Source organism: Zonotrichia leucophrys, chromosome 1 (assembly GCF_028769735.1).
Source record: "Zonotrichia leucophrys gambelii isolate GWCS_2022_RI chromosome 1, RI_Zleu_2.0, whole genome shotgun sequence".
NCBI classification, from domain to species: Eukaryota; Metazoa; Chordata; class Aves; order Passeriformes; family Passerellidae; genus Zonotrichia; species Zonotrichia leucophrys.
The window spans coordinates 98,607,714-98,627,281 of record NC_088169.1 but is presented as its reverse complement, the minus strand read 5'-3'; the positions used below and the strand labels follow the sequence as shown (position 1 = coordinate 98,627,281).

The window sequence follows — 19,568 nt, the reverse complement described above, 5'->3', positions numbered from 1 at the left end:
TCTGTGCTGCTGCCCCTTCACTGCTGGATAGCAAAGGTTCCTTTGCTCTGGTATAACCAACCCTTTGATTTTTCTCCAAGTGTATTGCATGTCTACTTTTGCTTTCATAAATAATTACTCAAAAAAATGGCTTTCTCAGCTCAAAGTTATTTTTAACAAGCCAATTTTCCTGTGTCTTCTATTTTATCTGCACATTCAAAGAACTTTACTATGCCAGAGAAACATGTAATTTCTAGACATGAATCTTCCCAGTGCTGGCAGCTAATGCAACTACTCAGAACTCAGAGCTGCACTCCAGTACCCTACTACTTCACTTTACTTAGGATTCATTTTGTTTTTTTCCAAAACACCTCTATCTGCAATAAAGCCTTTTTTTTTTAAATGAGGTGCAGTGGCCTGGAATAGTTCTGTAATTCCTGAATGTCCAGACCATGCACCATCCTTAAGGTACTTCATTGTCTTCTCTGATGCTGGTCTAAAGCATTTCTGCAGTTTGTCCTTCAGATACTACTTACTAATGTTTATCAAATTTTGCCTTTTCTCCCTCTTTTGTTCTGTTGCTCACCTTTTATATGGATGAATATTCCTCTCTGTGGTGGCACACTAAAAAAAACATTGGTTACGAGTCAAGGCTTTTCATTTCTTCACATCCAATCTCAGCATTTTAGATTTTTTTTTTCTTTTTTAAAAAGACCAACCACAAGCACAACAAAAGGCAGGCTATTTCTCGTGTTTAATAATATTAATTAAAATAAATTTAAGATAATTAATTATTATATTTAAATTAATTTAAAATTAATTTAAATTAGAGAAACTATTTCTAGTAATTTGTTAAATTTCAACTATAGTGTCTTTTCCCAAACCAATTTTATTAAGCATTATAATGGCACTGATTTCTTTCGGTGACCAGGTAGGGAAAGCTTCTTGCTGCTATCAAAAAACATTATTATGCCATAATCCTCAAATATTTTTTTGTAGAGAATACCAAGCTCCATTTTTCCAAGTTGACTATAAATTATGAGACTTACAGAATGCTGAAAATTGACATTAAAGCATCAGAGTTACCTGTAATGCTTAGGGAAATTATTTATGAAGGAAATTGAGGGGGGATGAAAGATTCCCTGCCTTATCCATGGAACATAAAAGACAGACTGTACAACCTGAGCTCTTGCCTTTCAGAGCAGGATCTGTGCAGCCAGGTCCCAATTTAAAGTCCAGCAGAACTGAGTGCTCATGGCTGGCGTGATTTGTCCCTCTACAGAGGCAGCAGCAGAGCAGGATGGATGTTGTGGATTTGTGGTTTTTCACAGAGGTTGTAAATTCTCTGCCAGCTCTGTTCCTTCAGTGAGTTTGCCCAGGGTCAGGTGGGCAAAACTGGCAGGCAGGGGACCAGGGCAGGAGCTGTTTACAGCCACTCACAGAAGTGTAGAAGCACACCCTGAATGCAGCAAGGAAAACACCCAGCAGCAGAGAGATGCATCTTCCCTCAGCTGTAAAGAAGCAACTCTTTCAACCCACAGTGCCCTTTCATTATCTGTTGCTGTGGAGATTTGAGTAGCTTGGTCTAGTGTTGGTGTTCCTGGCCATGGCAGAGGGGTTGGAAGCTGAGGATCTTTTAGGTCTCTTCCAGCCCAAGCATTCTATGATTCTGTAATTGTTTCTGCACATAAAACCTAGTGTGGAGTAAGTAGGTCTGTGGAACTTCCTCTTTGTGATGCTTTCCTTTCTGCCAAAATGTGTTCTGCAAACCATCCAGTATATTTAAGGTCTTAGGAGTATAGCATTTGTATTTCTCTATAGGTATTTTTATAGCCTTGTCTTGTCTTTCAGTAAAGTCATTGAAAATACAGGGGAAGTCACCTTTTGAATGCTGCATGGAAAAATCTATTCTCACATACTAGGAGAAGTTTCCAGTTGTCTGCTAGTTTATTTATGGAGTTCAGACAACACAGAGGTGCCTGCATAGCTTTCCCAAATGCAGCACAGTATTCCATCAGAGGCCTCCTTTAAATGCTGGGAGTCTGTCCTAGATGTGCCACAGCCTCCAAACGGAAATGTGTGCTCCAGTCTTGCCCACATTAATTCCATACCTCCCTCACATGATGTGGTGGTACGTGCAGAATGCACTATTTGTCTCTTCCCTGCCCTACTTGGTATGCAAAGGCAGCACTGAAATCAATGCAAGACTTCAAATGAGACCACATTAAGAGCTAGCATATATTGAAAATGGTGCCTGATGAGGAGCTTGTTTCTGAAGAACATTTCAAAGCCAAATGTGAGATGTACAGAAAATTCTCTCAGAAAAGTTTTTCTTTCAATGGAGACAGAAATTTGGTTTTGATAGTCTTCTATATGCAAGAAAATGTTTTCTCCTCATACTTCTGCACCAAAATGAGATTATTTATGAAGTAGAGAGGTAAATACAACTACATCACATTACTTTGTGGACCTTACAGATAAACTGGCAGAAAATTAAGCGAAATCAAGTTGTTCACGTAGAGCTTCTGGAGGGGATCCTATGTTAAACAGCAGCTTAATTCTGTTTTGCCTTGTAAGTCATACAAATACTGCTCTGAGTTATGTAGCTCATCTCATACCCTCTGCATTTTCCTGTACTGCTGTAGCAACCAAGACGGGTGTGGGAGGGATTGTAGTCCCCGTTGCACCACACAAAGGGGCCAGCAGGGCACAGTCAGTCTACCCTGGAGGAAAACTGGGCTGAAGGATTGCTCCGGGCTCAGTGTCAGTCTTGCCTGAGATGAAGGCAAAAACTTCCATGAATTTTTGCTTCCTTTGGCAAATATGAGAGGAATGCCTTTTGAATGGCCTTTGGTGATCTCTTAGGTTTGAAGTGCTATCTTGCTTCAAAGAACAAAAAGTTTTAAGTACGTGTAGAAAGAAATTCTTGAGGGGAAAAAAATAATAGCCTTGTCTTCAACCACCCCTCTGCCCTGATGGAATGTGTTTTAGAAGAAACACATCCCATACACTATTGAAATCTATGTACTGCTCACTGGAGGAGTCTTGTTATTTTATTTCTTTTTTTTTTTTTTTTTTTTCTGGAAGCCACAGGAGAATAGTTGGGTTCCATTTACTGGTTTCAGGAGGGAGGATAGGAAATCCCCATAGGAATACAGAAACAAGATGCCATTTTATCTCATCAAGATTTTTGACTCATTCACAGATGAAAGTGCATTTTTTGTGACCTCTCAGAAAAGTCATTGGGCTTGTAACACAGATAATAATGCTGCAGACCAGTAGTACAGGCTGAGCCCTAGTTGTTCCCTCAAGTTCCACCTTTAATTACGATGGTGTTCCCAGGGCAACCACTGAGTGAAGCCAGTAGTGAAGTTCACTGTTTTGTTAAGGAAAACTCACTTTCCTCCACTGTTATTTTTGTCTCGAGCTTTTTTTAAGCTCTGCTTTAAAGCCAAAAGGAGGCTTTGTAGCCCCTTTCCAGCAAGTACTATATTTGAGATGAAGTCATGTGTGCTTTTGACTGTGTGTGTTTGTGTGTGTGCACACATCTGTGATAGTCATTCAGTCAGGCAGCTTGGCTCACAAGCAAGGCACTGTCAGAGGGGAAGCAAAATAAAGATGGGCAAACTCTGCTTTTCTTTCGCTGTAGGATTAATTATTTTTTAAAAATGACCAGCCCACCAAATCCTTAAACTAAGAAAAATCCAGAGCAATGTCTCCTGATGTTTCTGTCACTGGCTCTCACCCTGCCTTGTGTCAAACACAGCTGTCGCTGACTGCAATTTCCCTTGAGCTTAAATATGTCAGGCAGAGCTTGGACTCTTTTTCGAGGTACACAAAAGTGGCATTTAAAGTCACAAATGAAAACAAATAAAGGGCTTCATGTGCAGTTCCCCAACCCTGTAATTTAGACTTCTCACCCCTTCAGTCAGTATCATGTCTCATACACCCTCTTTGACCTTCTTCATCCCCTTCAGATTCTGAGGGTGAAAATCCTCTGGTTTTATCACACCAAAGAAAGGCACCCCTTGACCCTTGCTGCTCTCTCCACAATTACTATGTAGGATAACCTGTCCCCACCTGCACTAGTCCTCCCCTGAAGATGCATTTCTGGCCCTCGCAGCATTCCGTGCATCCCTTTCTGAGATGCACACATTGTTATGTGAAGTACTTCTTCAGCTTCTTCTGCCTACTCTGCCATTCTTTCAGCAGAACAAGGTGAAAAAAAATGTATCCATTTGTCTAGTGATTAGTGAGGTTTTGCTTTTCCTTTTAGCCTATAATTACAGCAAAAATATGAATGTTCTGCAATGCCTGTTTTAGAATAATTCTCTCATCTCCCTTCCTCGTAAAATTGACTTGAATTTTATTGAAGAAATGAAATCTTGAATTTAATGAGAGCAATTAGTCACATTTTCTTTTCTTGATAAGCCTCTGAAATGGGCCAGGCTTTCTGAGATTAACTTTTTACAAATGTTCTTTCTATCCCAGATCTGGATTTGCAGCTCACTCCTAGTGGAGAAGTCACAAAACAGATTGGAGAGGCCCTGCCTGTGTCATGCACAATTTCTTCTAGTAGAAATGCAACTGTATTTTGGATAAAGGTCAGTAATTCATCTATTTCACACTCCATCTGGGTGTTCACCTCTTTATGTTACTGCTGCTACTTCAGTGTTTTGGAAGGAAGGAAGGAAGGAAGGAAGGAAGTTGTTCATTGGGCTTTTTAAAGAATATTGTTAAAATGGGTCTTACGCATGTGGTTAAAATGAGATCTACTCACATTGATGACTGAAAATCAGTTACTGTAATTATCAGCTCAGCTTCCAAATGGGGAGAATTATGTCATATTGTAACACAAATACAACTTCTGTGAAATGGTCTATACAAGGCCCTTTGAGAATAAGGTTCTTCTAAGAAGAAAAGTTCATTTGGAGGAATTTTGGTGCATTTTTTCAGAGGTGCACTTGGTCTTGGTTCTGATAAACATAAGGGAAAGGGTTCAAAGGTTAGATGGTGAAAAATGTAGCTATTGAAGAGGTGGCTTTATACAAAACTATAGTGCTTGAAACTTATAGTAATGGTTGTTTATGAGCATATGTTGATCTCATAAGCCTGGGCTAGAGGAGAGTTACTTGTGTCTCAAATGTTTTATCACTCATGCTCTTGGCCGGCCTACTAGAAAAGCTCACAGCTAATAACTGATCCCATCTATGCTCTTGATTTAAAAGCAAAATTGTTCAAGAAGAAAGGAGATGGCTTCTATAAATCTCCATCAGTTTCCACTTTTCATGTAGTATATTCAAATGTACTTATTAATGGGGAAACAGCTTAAAAAAGTGAGGCTCTAATTTTCCAAAGCATGTGAAAGCTTCTGTTGATAGTAGTCATTAAGGGGTTAATTTATTGTGAGTCCATCTCTGTCACTTCTAACTCCTGACTTTATCAGGACAATACCAGAATGCAAACAAGTCCATCATTTTCAAGTCTTCAGTATCAAGATGCTGGAAACTATGTCTGTGAAACTACTCTACAGGAGGTCGAAGGGCTGAGGAAAAGACAGACACTTAAACTTATTGTGGAAGGTGAGCAAGCAGACAGTTACAATTATTAATTGTTATTTTTAAATAAAATGGTTAACTGTAATACTGTTCTTGTAGGAAAACCTCAAATCAAAATGACCAAGAAAACCAACACCAATAAAATGTCCAAGACAATTATCTGCCATGTGGAAGGTTTCCCCAAGCCAGCAGTGCAGTGGACAGTTACGGGCAGCGGAAGCATCCTAAATAAAGCAAGTATCTTTCTTATTACTTTATTCACCAAAAAGTACTGTGTAGGAAGTGAAAATTAAAATCAAGGAACATTTTTGAGGTAGTGAGATTGAAGAAAAGTCTTTTTTGTTTATTTAGGAGAAGGTTAAATGGTAGCTGTAGCTACATGTGCTTACATGGATGATTTTTTTATAATAAAGCCTTTTTGAGTAGAACAGGTGATAGCAAAGGCTGAAGCTGGAAGCAAAAAGAAAAGGTTACAAATTAAATATGCATTTTTTAAATGAAGGTACTTAGTCGTTTTATCTGGGTAATGTGCTGATTTTGCCATTGCATAAAGAATTTGCAAATAATGATGGAATTGTAGAACTTACATTAGAAAGCAAATGGGTACTTGATGTAGGCATTAACTGAGTGAAATGTAATGAAATTTGGCATGTGTGAATCAGAAGTTACATTCATTATAGTTCCTTATGTGCTTTCCAGCTTTTATCCTAATATTTAGAGTTGTTTTTGTATGGTTATACCTGTTGTTTCTCAGTGGAAACAGAACAATTATGCATTCATCCTGAGGGATAAATAAGAAGAGCTCATATATAGCAGGGAAAATACCTGGAAAATATGCAAACTGAAGTATTTTTATATGGATTACCAAATCCCATGAAAAGCATTGCCAGATTTTGCCTTAGCAGGAAAAATAAATGAGACCTCTCTACAGTCAGTGGCTGGAAGGGGAATGTACAGTGCTCCTGTAGAGTCCATTACATTTCATTAGGTTTTGCTTTGAGCCCACAGAAATTATGTGTGGCCGACAAAATTGGTCCATTTACTTGTAGATATAGGACAGGAGGTATCTTGAAGCTATATAAATGATTGCAAATCATTTTCCCTAGGTGTTGCATTAATCCAAGAATGATGTGCAGCAAATTTAAGGAACAACACGTTGATATTATAGTACAGATACTGTAGGTGCTACTAGACACACATGGATTGGCAAAGTAATGCTTAATGGGGAAATAGCTTGGAAAACTGGAAACTGGAAAACTTGGAACAATCCTTTCCCTTAGAGTGGCATAAATGAGAAACAGCAGGATGGAAAAAATTACACCTTAGAAGTTTGAAATTTTAAACATTTTTTCACTTGGAATATTTTTTAAAATACTTGAATTAAAAGCAAATACAGAATGTTGTTAATTTTTCAGAAAAAAGCTTTTTTATTATTGGTCTTACAGTACACACTATACGATCTGTAACTAGATATTTTGGCCATTTTTTCTTTCAAATATTCACACTATCATTTAATAAAACAATGTAGTATTTCTCTTGCTGTTGTTTGGAAAACGGAAATATAAGTTGAAAGTTATTTCCCTCTGACCATTTTCACTGTGTAATACAAGTGATATATGTATTGTTCTTTGTGTTTTTAAATGATACTAATCTTCATTTTTCACCTTTTCAGACAGAGGAGACAAAATATGTTAATGGGAAATTTTCCAGTAAAATTGTAATTGCTCCTGAGGAAAATGTAACTTTAACTTGCATTGCAGAAAATGAGCTAGAAAGGACTGTGACCTCCATGAACGTCTCTGCTAGTGAGTGTCCTCTAAAGATAATTTCCTTAAAGTTACAGTTTCTCATAAAGTACCCATACATCACACTCAAATGAAGAGTAGGGCTGCATAGTAATGTTAACACTAAGATATTTAACCTTTTTGTCTTAAGTCAAGCAATTGTAAATCCACTGTGGATCAGTAGTACATAAAATTTATTGATAGCTTTCTACAATAAGTCACTTAGTCTTCATGACTTTCTTGGCTTTCTTTACTTTACAAAAGTAAACAATATTACGAAATAATAGTACAACATAATAGTGCAAAATACTGCAAAGTAATACTTTATTTAATAGACAGAGATATTTATTTATTACAAAATTAACAATATTTCTTAGTCCCTAAATTACAGTTTATTGGCATGACTTGACTCACAACAGAAATTACTGGGCTTCAATAATATATCATGATGAAAGGTAGTGAGAAGCTATGGAAAGGTAGGACAGAAATTCTCAGTCAGAAATATTTCTGACTTGAATATTACAGGTTTAAAGTAGGATTCTTCTAATGTATATAGTATAATTACAAAGGAAAGGCTTCTATTTAAAGATGGGATAAAATATCTTGTTTGGAAAACACTGTTGCAGTTTCTATTATTGCTATAGATAGGTAATTGAAGGTGATTTTTAGGTCTGTGTTGTCTTTAATTCAATTTTAACATTTTTCATTTCAGTAAGTATTCCAGAATATGATGAGCCAGAGGACAGAGGTGGTATGTATGGTTTCCTCTCTCTTTTTTTTATTCCTTTTTTAACTTTCTAATCCCTTTTTCTGTTTCTGGTGAAAATTCTTTAGAAATGTTGCAATGCTTTACTTTTTCATAGGTCATCTCATTAACTTTTCTTCTTTGCTTCAGATGACAATAGTGAAAAGGTTAATGACCAGGCAAAGCTAATAGTGGGAATTGTGGTCGGTCTTCTGCTGGTCGCTCTGATTGCAGGTGTTGTCTACTGGCTCTATGTGAAGAAATCAAAGTAAGAAGTTTTTGAAAACTTTATACTAAGCTTGAAAAAGAACAGTGATAAGAAGAGATGTATGTTTACTTGTTTTCCTTCCTCTACAGCATTCCAGTTTTCTGGAATGGGGAAAAGCTGTTACAGTAGGTGCACTTGATAGCAGCAAAAGGAAACTTGGTACCTCTGGTTGGCTTGTCCTAATGTTTAATGGGACTCATCTCCTGGAGGTGGGGTTCTGAGATTTCATAGATCATAGTAGTAATGAGGTCCTGTTTCCTGACAGCCAAGTCTGTGCTGGCTCTTGCATTTAGATATAGTACTAATTGTGGAACTTGATGTGTGGAAGTCTGTCTGGCTGTACTGGGGCCAGAAACTGCCTTCATTTAGAAATTGGCTGCCTTGTTTCCTTTGAAAATGGAATAACATGCAGAATAAGACTCGACCATCTCAGGGAGAAGAGAGATCCCTAATTTTTTCTTTGACGTTTCTTAAATAAAATTTGTAAAAATAGAGCTTCTGTTGCTGAAAAAATCTAGGAGCTCTCATCCCAGTCCAGGTTTTACACATCATAGGCATAGAACAGCATTTTCCATTTTCAACTTTCTTCCTTGTCACAGAGGCTCACTTCTGAAAACAGATGGGAAGGTGTCAAGAAGTGACCGTGTTGCTCCATCCTTTTGAGGCTGGCTGTTGCTGTGTGCCCCATCTGGTCTTGCCCCCTTACCTTTATCTCCAGGGAGAGCTGGGGCAGTGAGAAGCTTTCTGACAGCCTTGCTTTCTGACAGCTCTCACAGCTGCTTCTGAGCAGGGGAGGTTAAGTGGCTGTGCATAACCTGCTCCAATCAGTGCAGGTGTAAAAGCACTCTTAAAGTTCACTTGGTTTTAGTACGATCTTCCATTAAAATTGAATCAGATGAAATCTAAAATATACCAATGGGATTTTACTGTGAACAAATGTGTTTTCACTGATGCAAAAGTACAACAAGGAATTCTCCATCTGCTAAGAAATGCTCTTTTTTTTGGATAATACATAAAGACTTTGGCTCAACCATAACTGATCAGGTTTTTGAAGTTTTCCAAATATAGAATTGTTATAAATTACCCATGCACAGAACCACACTTGGACACTATAGGGGGTTTTTTTTGGTTTTTTTTTTCCCAAAGCTTATGCTTTTTTTTTATAAAATATTAAAAGTAACAACATAGTGCTCTTCCTCCCACGCTTTGCTACTGTTGCAATAATGTCTAAGATGACTTTGTCAGTCCTTTTCGAATGTGTGAATGTGGAGTCATGAAACTGTGGTACGTTGCTTTTGGTTTCTTTGGATGAGGTGGCTTGAGGGCAGAGAAGGTAAAATATCTCTTCTTGCACCATTTAGTAGTGTGGGAAGAGCTGACAGGAATTGTAGAATATAGCATGAAATAAATTTATGAATTACAACAATTTTTTTCTGCTTCAAAGATAGGATATGGCATAATCTAAATGGACACCAATTCTTTTCCTCATGCTCAACTTCTCTTCCTAAAGCTTAGAGGAAAAATTAGACCTAGAATTGATTAGACAGGTTCACTGGAAACAAAAATGCCTTTATAGTTAAACAATAGTCTCTGTATTTGACACATGGTTGCTGGCATGCAACTCCCTTAATTGATGTATCATCATTGACAATCTCCTGTTCTCTGTATATTTTTAAATTGACCTGTTGCTGTCCTCCCTGCTTTCTGCACACCATATTTGCAGGAGCAAGCAGAATGTCAGTACCTATTCTGACAAAGTTTTCATTATAAATCATAGCCCTAGCAATCAAAGTAGACCTTGCAAAAAGCAACTTACACCTCTGGACACAATTCCCCCCTCCATCCAGGCCAGCAGGTAGCAGGTATTTTTTTGAACCCACCCTTGACCAGTAACTCACCTAATCTCTATCCCCAAAGTGACGCCAAAGGAAAGTCTGAGAAGGCAGCAGCACAGAACTTTCCAAGTCTGCCGAGGCAAGAAAAACATTACTTTTTTCTGTTATTGGTGTTGTGGTTTGTATAATCTTCTATTGTCTTGTCATCCACACTAAGTAGGAATTATACTTGTAGCCTTGGAGTATATTCACAATAAATCACTTGTACAGTTACTCACTGCCCCAGCTTCACTTGATGGAAAAGCTGATTATTGCCACATATTCTTTTCAGTGTGAATATTATCCCATAAATCAGAGACTCATCTGTATTCCACATCCTGCATCCAGCCTCCTCTTGAATAAAGAGTTGAGGCTACCTACCCCAGCATGCCTTGTTTCTCCTTCATCTGAGCAGAAGGCCAAACAGTTGTTCTCAGCAGATTTCTCCTTTTTCCAAAAAGGATGTTGTAAACTAATCTGCACTGAAAAGAATATAACTCAGCACTTTAGAATATTTGTAATATTTTGGTGTCAAGTGTCAGTTGAGAGATTGCAGGACACCCACGTTAGGTAAATGCTTTGTATATGAAATTTTCACCTTGCCAGAAACAGCTGAGGAGGGTAGAGCAGAAATGAAAGATTCAGAAAGGAAATAGTGCACTCAACACCCTGTCCCCTGCTCTCTAGTCATGGAAGTTGGCTTGTAGTTGGACCTTGGCCCCATTTTTATCCCTGTGGTTGGGAGGTGCCCAAATCTCAAGTCACATAAGGCTAGATCAAGGTTGAAGTGGTTCGACATCCAGTGGCCATCATTTCTGCTGGGGCCAGCTGAATCACAGCAGCAGTCTTAAAGTTGTTCACACTCAGAGCACATCAAGCTCCTAGAATGTTTCTTATGTCACAGTAATGACAAAGGTTGCTGGCATCTCTGAAAGTGAACACTTGAACCTTAAAAGTTCTGCTTTTCTGATATTTTATAGCAAACAAGCATATGAGTCAGATGTGATGGGCCAAAGATGTAAAAAACTCAGTATGTTTTCAACAGGACTCAGCATTTGTACTAGTTTTCACTCAGTTCCATTTCAGAGAAAAGGCATAGTTACCAAACATCTCTGAAAGTGTCAGTTCATAATACAAATCTAATACAAAAGTGACATAAATTAAAAACAGTCACCAATTTCTTGATGGCTGGAATATTTTTCTAATATCTCTGAGGTTTTTCCTACTGATAGACATTTAAAAATAATTGGAGGAAGTGGAAGGCAAGATTGGAGTAAGTAAGGAGGTTGCAGCCAGTCCAGATTGGGATGTGTAAAACCATTTGCTCCTAGAAAATCGTGTGCAACAGTGCAGTTGAGTGTAGTTTTAAGGAAATTCATGGCCCTTGGTTCAGCACCCAGAATTACACAGATGTGTATCATCTTACCTGTCGTTATCACAAGGTTGGGTAACAGGGACAAACAGCACTGCACACTTTCTTCCTTAAATAGTGTTGAGGGCAAGGCCTAGACTTGTGAGATTAAAAGAGATCAGAAATTAAAACCTTACAGCATTTTTTGGGTCACCTATATGTAGTCTGTATTTACACTGCAGCAGGGAGAGCAATTATCATGGAAAATTGTCTTCATATTACAAACAATGCTATGAACAGTATCTGAACAAGATCCATGAAAATAGTGGCCTCACAGCACACACACTCCAAAGAATGCTAAAAATCTCACTTTAGTACTACTTACAGGGAGATTTTGATTAGGATTCCCTGAGGATAATTATTTTCCTGAAGAGCAAGCACAGATAAATATGAGTTATAATTTTAGTTAGAGCTCAGAATGATCCATGATTTCCAAATTAGTTTAAAGGGAAAAAAAAAAGAGTGAGTAAACTCATATTTATACAACCAACTTCTCACTCTTCAGAACAGCACTATCAAAGGTGTGGGTTTTTTTTGTGGAGCTGTAGATACTGACAGTGTGAGAGTGCTCCAGGTCTGGGTAAAGTGAGCTGTCTTCCCTTTTGGGCAAATCCTTGGGAATATTTCTATATGTTCAGACTCCATTGCCCAGCTACTCAAATATTGTGACGAAGTCGATCTTGAGTTGCAGATGGAGCAAGCTGGCAGGAGTTAATGCACAGAAAAAGTGCATTAAAAGGAACAACTGCTGTTGAATGTTAAGCTGGACAAGGACCACTTGTGCTGTGCCTGAGGTCACCTCAGGAAGTGGTGGAACCCATGTTTTAAAACATTTCTGTTGCAAACCCAAGCACGTCTGTCGAGCCCTGGTGCTGCTGCCCCTCTGCTGTTGGCAGAGCCCTGCCTGGGGACCCCACCTCCCAGCAAAATAACTCCTGCCTCTCTTCGTGGCACTGTTTAGATAGCACTAAAAAAGGCTGCAGCATTCTTTGTGCTGAGGTGGTGATTCTGCTTCGATAATGGCATTTGGGGAACAAAAAAAACAGGTCAGCAGGATCACTGAACCATCATAAATAAATGGCTGCATTTCAGTCTCAGGCATTGAGAATCGAAATCCATCTGATTGTCAGACATGAAAAACTGCTGCTCTCATTTCAAGCAAGTGGTTTGTAACATCCTCCAAAAGAGTTCTGGAGCACCTGCCTCTTTCAAAGTTAGTGTTGCCCTTGAAGTCTCCCATTTTTGCCCAGTGTGGCTTTAGGGAAATAAAGGTGACATTTGATTTGACTGCATATAAAATTAAAATAGATTACTTTAAAAATCAAAACCTGATCTCGTTGCAGGATCTCCTGATGTTAGTCATTGAATACTTTTAACCTAATCAAAGATGAGACAGTTCTCTCTGCTGTTAAGTGTCAGGTCATATGAGATTCAGTCTGATTTGGGCACTGTAAAACTGGTGATAAGAGGCCAAAAAAAAGGATCCCTGTGAGCCATGCCAGTAGTCTATCCAGGCTCCATGGGCAGACATTAGCAGTTATATGAGGACAGATGTGCATGGTATTGCTTTCTTACATGCAACTCACTTCAGCTCAGGTAATTGCCTGAGTCCAGATTCTTTCAGTTTTTCATCTCTTCCCCTATTGTCTCCAATTTTGTGAGACCTATTTATGGAAAAGACTCATTAGCCACATGACAAGCCAAATTATGTGCTCAACCTAAACCAAACATGTTTTAAATTATAAACTTTTTTAATTTTCAAGGGATTTTTTGAGGGGTTGTTTCTTTTTTGTTAGGATTAAAGAGATTTGTGAAAGGTTGTTAAGCCCACAGAAGGTCAGTCCCTACCAAAGCATTGAATTTTCTTCATTGCATTTCATGTCCTTCCCTTTAATTCATGTCATGTGTTTCAGGCTTTGAATACCAGGAAAAATAGAGTGTTACTGTGCAATAGAAATTTACCACTGTAGAACAAGTTACTTTGTAATACTATCTCAGCACTTTTAAAATTAAATTTGCCTGTAATGAAGCTCAGATCTTTGCAGTAAATGGGCTTTCAGCATGATACCTTCCTGTCAGTCACACAGGTATAACAGAGGCACCCTAAACCAACAGCAAAAGATAATGCAGCTTTAAAATATTAAAACTTGTGGCCCCTCAGGAAAAGATTTCAGAGAGGTCCCTTTCAGTGCAGCCTGTGGGATTTGGGATGCAGAATCCCATCCTCCCTGGGCAGGAGAGCAGCATTTCAGCATCGCTCCCGGAGATGGGGAGGGATTGGGTGCATGTGCACTAAACTAGGAGCCCTTCAGAGACAAGAAGGAAGCTTCCCTGCCCCGGCAGCGGCTCAGGGTCCTTACCCAGGGCAGGGGAGGGTGCAGCCTTTGCTCAGATGGAGGATGTGCTCGGGTGCCCCTCCAGCAGCAATCCCGTGCGCTCCTGCATGGTGTCAGCGTGCCACGTCCCGCTCCCAGCCTGTGTCTGCATGGCACTCTGTGAGTCAGCGTCACTCGGGTCTGTGCCCTGCAGCAAGGGTGAGCATGTGCACCAGTCTGTCACAGCAGACCGTACGTTTCTGTAGGGGAAGCAAATTATCTGCCGAGAAAATGCAGATGCGATAATCTGCTTTGACACAAGGGATTTACTTTGTCCCACTCAAACATACTTGCCCATTTACATTTTAAAAATTGGGGCCTTCAAAATGTTATCACAGCACTGCAGGAATCTTTCACCTTGGCAGACAGTGAGGCTTCTCACAGATTAAATGAATGGCATAGTGGTTTTATTGTGCTAAGCTAAACTAAGCACTTAACTCATTAATTCATCACCACTACTTGCATTAAGACCTGCTATTTTAAATGAGGCATACCTCTTTTTTTTCCCCCCCCTCAAACATTTACACAATCTCATCTTTACCCAAAGCTTGTCAGTCATAGCTAACACAGACCTACAAGCCAAAGTGAGATTTTTCTTTTCAGTGGTGCCAGAATTTTCATTAATTTCTTCACATTTGAAGAGCTTCCGTTTGGCACAGGCTCTGAAGTCATTTACTACAAATACACAAAAGATTGCTGTGTTGATCAAGATATTTTAGCCACACTTGTAACGCTTTAGTATGCCTTAAAGCAGACTCATGTTTATTGAAACAAGCTGCACAGTTACTTTGTCAAGAAACATGAATCTCCACAACTGGTTTAACCGTACTAAATGTCTGCTAGCTCAGAATAATTCTGAATTCCTCAAGATGTAGCTCAACACACAGGGCCCTGCTGCAATATTTCCTGTGGTACAGCAGTGGGAGATCTGGTGTCAAAGGTCTATTTACAGACATATGCAAACCTGTTGCTCTGCTCAGAGCAGAACTGTCAAAATTTTCTGTTCCTTGTGAGGGGAGGAGGCAGTGTCATTTATATGAGTATGGAAAAAAATGCTGTAGACATGCAAAAAAATTACCTTCCTTTACATTGTAGGACAGCGTCAAAACATGTAGACAAAGATCTTGGAAATATAGAAGAAAACAAAAAACTAGAGGAAAACAATCATAAATCTGAAACTTAAAGAAAATGTGTCAGTCATCATTCCAGGTAAGTGTTTCATATTACAGCATTAAAATCTCTTTGTTCACCATTCCTCTCCGGTCATCAAAGCTCTAGCTTGTTCTGGTGCTCACCTTCCAGAGTGGGGTCATTTTGTGGTGTAGTTTTAGGACAGACAGACTCAAACTTTTGGCCAGTTAAGAATTCAGAGAGTCATATACAAATATAAAAAGAAGTCTGACATTCAGATGGAACGTGCTACTTGGCTTTAGTCTATTGCATGTGCTTGAGGAAAGGAAAATGCAGATTTTATACTGTACCACTGTTCATGTGTATGTGTGTGTTTATATGAAGAGTATGTTTAGACAGAGTTCAGAAGATTTCAAGTTATGACTTGAAATATTTACAGGAACTTCTTCCCTTACTGAAAGCAACAGTTTCCAAGTCCTTGGTCACTTTTTCCATCATTAATGTAAAGTCATGCAACTTCCTTCCCTTAGAACAAAACAATTCTCTTAGGCTAGATTTCACACACCTGTACTATGATCAGTTTTATCCTGGAAGGAGACACTGTGTGTCTCTTTACATTAGTAACAGGTTTGAAAGTTTCCCCCGCTGGGATCTGTATGGAGTAAACTGTTTACAAATGTTCTGGCAGATGCCCAAGCGCTGTGGGGAATTACAGGAGCACTGCAGAGCACCAAGAGCACCACCCTGTGCTCACACATACATACACCACTGCTGCACTCTCCTCCTGCTACCCAAGGGAGGGGTCACACCATTTTTCTGGCCAGTTTAGGTCATTTAAAATTAACACAAAAGTCTGGAAACCAGCTAACCATAGAGGTTTGTTGAGTTAATAATCAAACAGTCTTAAAAATGAGAATATTACATATTCAGTGGTGCTTGCATTGTAAGCTCCTTCACAGGAAAGCTGTAGACAGCCCTGATTTTCAGTGATCTTAAGTAAATAGCACTGGATACCTTCTTGGGGTAGCAGGAGTTTAAAGCATATGGAATTATGTGAAATTATGATATTTCTTATTTATATAACAAGGTTTCTTCTTTAAATGAATGCAACTGTCAGTAATTTCAATATGTCAGTATTGTCTGAAATTTTCTAATACAAACCACAAGTTTTGTGTTAAATATTTAGAATGTAATGGATTATATAGAGGAGTTACACAGTATATAAGGAGATGCAGCATTGCTGTAGGCACTTTACCAACAATATCACTGTTTTACTAGTTTGGCAAAGGGAATTGGGAATACCAAAATGATGTCCTAGGAAGGATTTAAAGATGGAAAACAAGTCAGTTTGGATTTTGAAAATGTTGCGGCATAAACACCCTGTGTGCCTTTGGTCCAGTCTTCTACTCTGTATTCCTTCTGATCAGTAGATCTGCTTAACTGAAATGAACATAAATCCATTACTTACCAGATAAACTTACTGGATTTGCTGGAAACAACACTGCAGCAGTGATTCTTGTCATGAAAGAAAGTGTTTACATCACTGAGCTGCAGAAGAAAGTACTTTCCATGTAGCTGTTTATTTACAGCATAGATACTGAGTAGTTATGATGGTTAACATATTTTAAAATGTTTAACTGTCTTTATCTTTCATATTTTCAGAGAATACATATAGACCAATTGAAGCATGAACGTGGATTGTATTTAAACATATACAAAGAAGTGACAGCTATTCATGGTTCAAGTATTAAGCAGATCATACTACCAGGTTTTCAAAGGATTTTAGACACAATTATCTCAAGCTAAAAAAACCCCACAAACTAATTTTGGCAACAGCCATGATAATAGGTCACCATGTTGTGTTCTGTTTGAAATATTTTTTTGTAAATGTCTGCACTGAAGATTTCTTTTTGTTTGCCTTTATGTAAATTTTTTACGTAGCTATTTTTATACACTGTAAGGCTTTGTTCTGGGAGTTGCTGTTAATCTGATGTATAGTGTAATGGTTTTATTTCAATTGTTTTTATGACACCCTTTGAGCAGGTACATGTCTGATTCTGGTTGTAATCAGTGAAGCCTCTGCTTTGTAGCAAGTACCTAGAGTGTAAGATTGTCTTAAAGAAAATGTCAAACTCCTTTTTCATTCTTTGAAATCATGGTAAAGCAGAAGGGTGACAGCTGTGACAAGAATAAACTAAATTGTTAATGAAAGTGAACATTTAAAAAACCATGCAAAGCTAAACAAGCTAGAAGGGGAATAAAGAGTTTCCCTGAAGAAGTCTGGGTATTGAGTAAGGAACACTATGAAAAATTCCTAGCCTACATACAACTGGTGGCTGAAAAATCCTTTTCTTCTAGAGCAAGACATGCATTTTATTGATGGTTATCAGTCGTCTTTCATGTTAGCATTAGGATAAGGAACTGGAATTCTGGATTAATTTTGATTCCTTTATGTTATTCGCTGCCTTAAAGTACTGTACCTTTTCTTTTTTTCAGAGAGATACCAGTCAGAATTGGAAACTTTTTTTAAAAAGTGATCATATCAAAGCTGCATTTTTTTCCCACAAAAATAGAATATATATATATATATATATTTTTTGTGTGTTTTTGTTAACTATGCTACAGATATTGAATGCACCTTGAGATAATTTTAGTGTTTTTAACTGGTACCTAATTTATCAAACAGTACATATAATTGTAACAATGAAATGTCTATGTATCTTTAGTTACATTCAAGTTTGTAACTTTATAAACATGTTTTTTGCTTGAGGGAATTTTTAGAATGGTACTTGATAAGAAAACGTTTTAGGGTGAATGGCCAATAGAAAGTTGTACTTAAGGGAGATAAGTTTCATCTTATCTGGAAAGTTAGTTTCTGGAAGAAGGTAACAGGCAGCTTTGATGGAGAGGAACAGTAGAAGTAAGCAGAACATCAGGTTTCCATTTACAAATATCCAGGGAAAAAGTAAGTTTTTATAGACTGGTAGGCAAAAATAAATAAATAAATAAAAGAAAAAGATGGACGTTAGGAAATGTATTTTGCCACTTTTGCATTATTTAGGGGGCAGAAAACACTGTTACTTGTAAATTTGTAAAATGTTAAATGTCTGGGCAGTAGTGACTGATGTCTTAATAAAAGCTTCCTGTAGTGCATTGGCATGGATTAAATACATAAGATGTCCTATAAACTCTATGCTGTATAAAATATTAGAGGGAAATCCTGTTATATGCCTCTAAACTTTAATTTGTTACTGTTTTATTTGGCAAAAAGAAAAAAAATTATAATCTTGGTCAATATTTAAACCAAAGTAAAATGGGGGAAAAACCAAAGTAATTTGTTTTGCATGGCTAAGCCATTCTGTTATCTCTGTAAATATTGTGATTTTTTTCTTTTTAGAATTTTGTTAAAAAAATTCTAAAATTTTTAAACACCTGTTTTTCGAAAATAAAACGTGAACACACAAAAAAGTTACTTTATATATAAATATATCTTTTTCTTTTGGTGCAAGAACACTGCCAAGTGATACACTTGTTTTTGTAAAAGTAAAAACAAATTCAGTGGGCATGACTCTGAACGGGAAACATTGTACCAGAGTCCTGTGAAGGAGTGTGCATCTACTGCCTCTCTTTGTTTATAACACTACAAATAATTCTTAAATACGGAGAGGAATCTTCCAAAGATAGGGAAAACTTCAAAGGGAAAGCATAGGGAAGGGCTGAAAATTTTCATACCACTGTCAGGGGAATATAGGGCAAACGAGAAGAAAACAAAGTCCTTCAACTTTCACAGCTACAGAAAAAGGAATATAAACAACTCCTCGCCTTTTGGGATTCTGCTTGATCTCCTATGCACTTTAAATCGTCAATCCGAGGAGCTGGGTTTTTCACTGCTCCGAGTTCACTATAGGCAAGTTTCAAGAACCAAGAGTGCAAAAGAATTAATGTTTCTATCCATGCCTAAACAACAATAAAACTGAAGTATGTCTTCACTGGCTTGTGTGAAATCTCAGTGTACAAGAACACGTGCGAGCCCGAGGGAAGGCGCGCACCCAGCGCTCGAGCTGCTGCCTGTGTTCCTGCACGTGCACCCCTGTGGAGCCTGGCTCCCAGGAAAGGCCGTGGGGTGATGGCTGTGGCTTTGTGGGGCTCCTCCTGGCCCACAGCACCTGGGCACCACGAGCACTTTCTCAGCACAAGCTGGTGCACAGAGCCTTGCCAAAGCTCGTCGTGCAGGTCTCTGCTTGGGACCTGGACAAATAATTACCCTAGCAGTGAATTTGGGGGAACCTGTTCAAATCTGAGCAAGGACACCACGAGAGTCCAACCTCAGTTTACTACACACAGGAAGAAAAAAAAAAAAATCCCTGCTCACAAATGGTTTAAAAGCATGACAGTTTACAGTCAGGAAATAATGTAATTAGTGTTGTCTGTTCATGGCTGTGC

At 38.3% G+C, this 19,568-nt stretch overlaps 1 protein-coding gene across 2 annotated transcripts in view; it reads left to right on the top strand.

Moving 5' to 3' along the window:
- ALCAM (activated leukocyte cell adhesion molecule) overlaps window positions 1–19,114 on the top strand; it is a 115,595-nt gene extending 96,481 nt beyond the window's left edge. The window contains exons 9-17 of one of the 2 annotated variants that reach the window (XM_064725072.1): window positions 4,471–4,583; window positions 5,426–5,561; window positions 5,637–5,770; window positions 7,210–7,342; window positions 8,034–8,072; window positions 8,217–8,334; window positions 10,252–10,308; window positions 15,090–15,203; window positions 16,788–19,114. In XM_064725072.1, coding sequence (XP_064581142.1) covers window positions 4,471–4,583; window positions 5,426–5,561; window positions 5,637–5,770; window positions 7,210–7,342; window positions 8,034–8,072; window positions 8,217–8,334; window positions 10,252–10,308; window positions 15,090–15,177 — 818 coding nt within the window. In that variant the 3' untranslated portion in view covers window positions 15,178–15,203; window positions 16,788–19,114. The remainder of the gene's footprint in view (window positions 1–4,470; window positions 4,584–5,425; window positions 5,562–5,636; window positions 5,771–7,209; window positions 7,343–8,033; window positions 8,073–8,216; window positions 8,335–10,251; window positions 10,309–15,089; window positions 15,204–16,787) is intronic. The other variant, XM_064725080.1, reaches the window with a different exon arrangement.
- Window positions 19,115–19,568: the final 454 nt, after the last annotated feature.